This window comes from Arachis hypogaea, chromosome 4 (genome assembly GCF_003086295.3).
Source record: "Arachis hypogaea cultivar Tifrunner chromosome 4, arahy.Tifrunner.gnm2.J5K5, whole genome shotgun sequence".
Classification (NCBI taxonomy): Eukaryota; Viridiplantae; Streptophyta; class Magnoliopsida; order Fabales; family Fabaceae; genus Arachis; species Arachis hypogaea.
In genome coordinates this window covers 10,899,230-10,901,762 of record NC_092039.1, presented here as the reverse complement: position 1 = coordinate 10,901,762, position 2,533 = coordinate 10,899,230, and the positions used below count along the sequence as shown (strand labels likewise).

The 2,533-nt window shown below is 33.3% G+C and overlaps 1 protein-coding gene across 1 annotated transcript; it reads right to left on the bottom strand.

Annotated features, from left to right (window-relative positions):
* Positions 1-217: 217 nt before the first annotated feature.
* Positions 218-2,036, bottom strand: LOC112796251 (stilbene synthase 3-like). The gene is made up of 2 exons (XM_025838628.2): positions 1,754-2,036; positions 218-1,430 (listed from the first exon to the last, which is right to left on the bottom strand). Exons 1-2 carry the CDS (start codon positions 1,929-1,931, stop codon positions 439-441), a joined length of 1,170 nt encoding a protein of 389 aa, XP_025694413.1. The 5' UTR covers positions 1,932-2,036; the 3' UTR covers positions 218-438.
* Positions 2,037-2,533: the final 497 nt, after the last annotated feature.

Sequence of the window (2,533 nt, the reverse complement as noted above, 5' to 3'; positions counted from 1 at the left end):
AAAAGTAAGCTACTTTTTCTCCATTTAAAGTGATATAAAGATCTATGGGATATTACGGCACACAATAATATAAAAATTACAAACATAATACTATCAAGCTTTATACTATCATAGCTAATATTTTTTTTACTTTATTATAAATGGATCCTCATACGAAGGTGCTTATAATTGTTTTTAGATGAAAATGCAACCCAAATATATATTGGTATGTGACATGTTGCTCAAAAGAAAATAATTTGATTTATACTTTACTAACAGTTACAAATTTTGATGTTGAATCTTCGCATAAACAAATAACTATAGACAACTTTGTCTAACTTTTATCTCAATTAATAATATATGGGCCAATCAAGATCTTATTTTGGAGCAAAAAAATTAAACTATCAAAAAATAACATAATCATATATCTGCAGAGATAGATATATATAATTAAGTGTATCAGATGGCCACACTGCGAAGAACAACGGTTTCAATGGTGAGACCAGGACCAAATCCAAAAAGCACACCCCAATCAAGTCCTTCACCAGTGGTTTTAAGTCCTTCTTCAAGAGACTTCTTCCTCATCAAATCCATGATGAAGAACACACATGCACTTGACATATTACCATAATTGCTAAGCACATCTCTAGTAGCTTTCATTTTTTCTGGTTTCAAGTTCACCTTCTGTTCAACCTGGTCCAAAATTGCACGTCCACCAGGGTGTGCAATCCAAAATATTGAGTTATAATCAGATATACCCAATGGATCAAAAGCTTTACTGAGTGCGTCGTTGATATTTTGCGAAATAATATCAGGAACACTCTTGTTAAGATAGAATGTAAGTCCAACTTCACGAAGGAGACCACCGATAGCTCCATGGCTGCCAGGGACGAGCTTTTGATCAGTCGAAACAATCTCAAAGATAGGCTTCTCAACCTCTGGCACAGGATCAGAACCAATGATAATCGCAGCAGCTCCATCCGCAAATAATGCTTGTCCTACAAGACTATCCATGTCTGTCTCACTAGGACCACGGAAAGTGACTGCGGTATTCTCAGAACAAACAATAAGAACACGAGCATCCTTGTTATTTTCAGCCAAGTCCTTAGCCAAACGAAGAACAGTGCCGCCAGCGAAGCAGCCTTGGTGGTACATCATGTACCTCTTGACGCATGGGTCGAGCCCTAAGAGTACGATGAGTTCGTAATCAACGCCAGGCAACGCAACACCGCTGGTGGTGCAGAAGATCAAATGTGTGATTTTAGACATTGGCTGTCCCCATTCTTTGATGGCCTTGGTTGCTGCCTCTTTTCCAACCCTTGGTACCTCCCTAATCATCATATCTTCCCTTGCATCCAACGATGGTGCCTTGTATGCACACATGTTAGGATTCTCTTTCAGTATCTCTTCCGTTAAGTACATATGTCTGTTCTTGATCTGTGTTCTTTCACCTGAAATAATAATTTGTAATTCACATCCATCATTATCTTTGATAAAGTCTAGAAAATGAAATATATAGCAATGATGTTATTCTTAAGTTATTTTCATAGTGACTTAAATCTTTAACTACCACTTGAAGATATAATTTATCCAAATTTGTAATTATAAAAGTAATGTTATTATTAAGTAGTTATTACTGTTAATATCAAACGGTGAATATGATATGTTGTATAATATGTTAATTTTGCATTTTAGTAAATATAAAAGTAAAATGATGATTTTTTTCATAAATATTAAATAAAATAAAACTAAAACACTTAATAAAAATACATACAAATGCGCTGAAATTTCTTTTTGAGATCAGTCATGTGTTCGCTATCGGTTACTCTGAAATAGTAATCAGCATATGTACTCTGATCAACACAATTTGATGGATTTGCCGTGCCAATTGCCAATACAGTTGCAGGGCCTTCTGCCCTTTGAATGTTGCGGATCTCACTCACAGACACCATCTTTTCTTAGCTGTGTTTTTTTGAGAGTAAAGCTTCGCTATGTTCTTTGGGAGAGCAAAGCTTATTAGCTATGTTGTTTGTTATTTTGGTGAAGACTTAGGCACGGAGTGGGGGGATATTTATATACATCAGATTAGGGGCATAAGTGGAATTAAATGGAGGAATTATTGGAACATATATATAAAAAGTGCTCAACAACTCAAAGTATAGTAAACTCGTAATAATGTTCCTGGATTCAAACCGTCAGCAGATGTATTCTGACTTCTTCGTTGTTTTATTGTTTTACTTTGACTATGATTGATTGTGCATGTATCATGGTACATATATATTTGGGTACTTTTAGTATAATTCATGATATTGTCATTATTGTTGGCTTAATTCTTTAGTGATTTATGTAGTATCTATTTTTTTTTTCTTGCCAAAATATAATATTTTTTATGATATCATTTTTTTTTTAATTTAAGTTCATAAAAAATATAAATAATTATATTTCTAATAATATTTGTTATTTGTTTGTGCTTGGTAGAATATAGTATTTGTTATTTAATGTCTGTTTTATTTTTTTATTTGTTTGTGAAAACTTTCCTTTAATTTTTTTTGTA

Excerpts from the sequence above, each read along its gene's own strand:
- LOC112796251 (XM_025838628.2), bottom strand. The coding sequence starts at position 1,931 with ATGGTGTCTGTGAGTGAGATCCGCAACATTCAAAGGGCAGAAGGCCCT. Across the intron at positions 1,431-1,753 it reads AAAGAAATTTCAGCGCATTT|GTGAAAGAACACAGATCAAG; the intron begins GTATGTATTTTT and ends TTATTATTTCAG.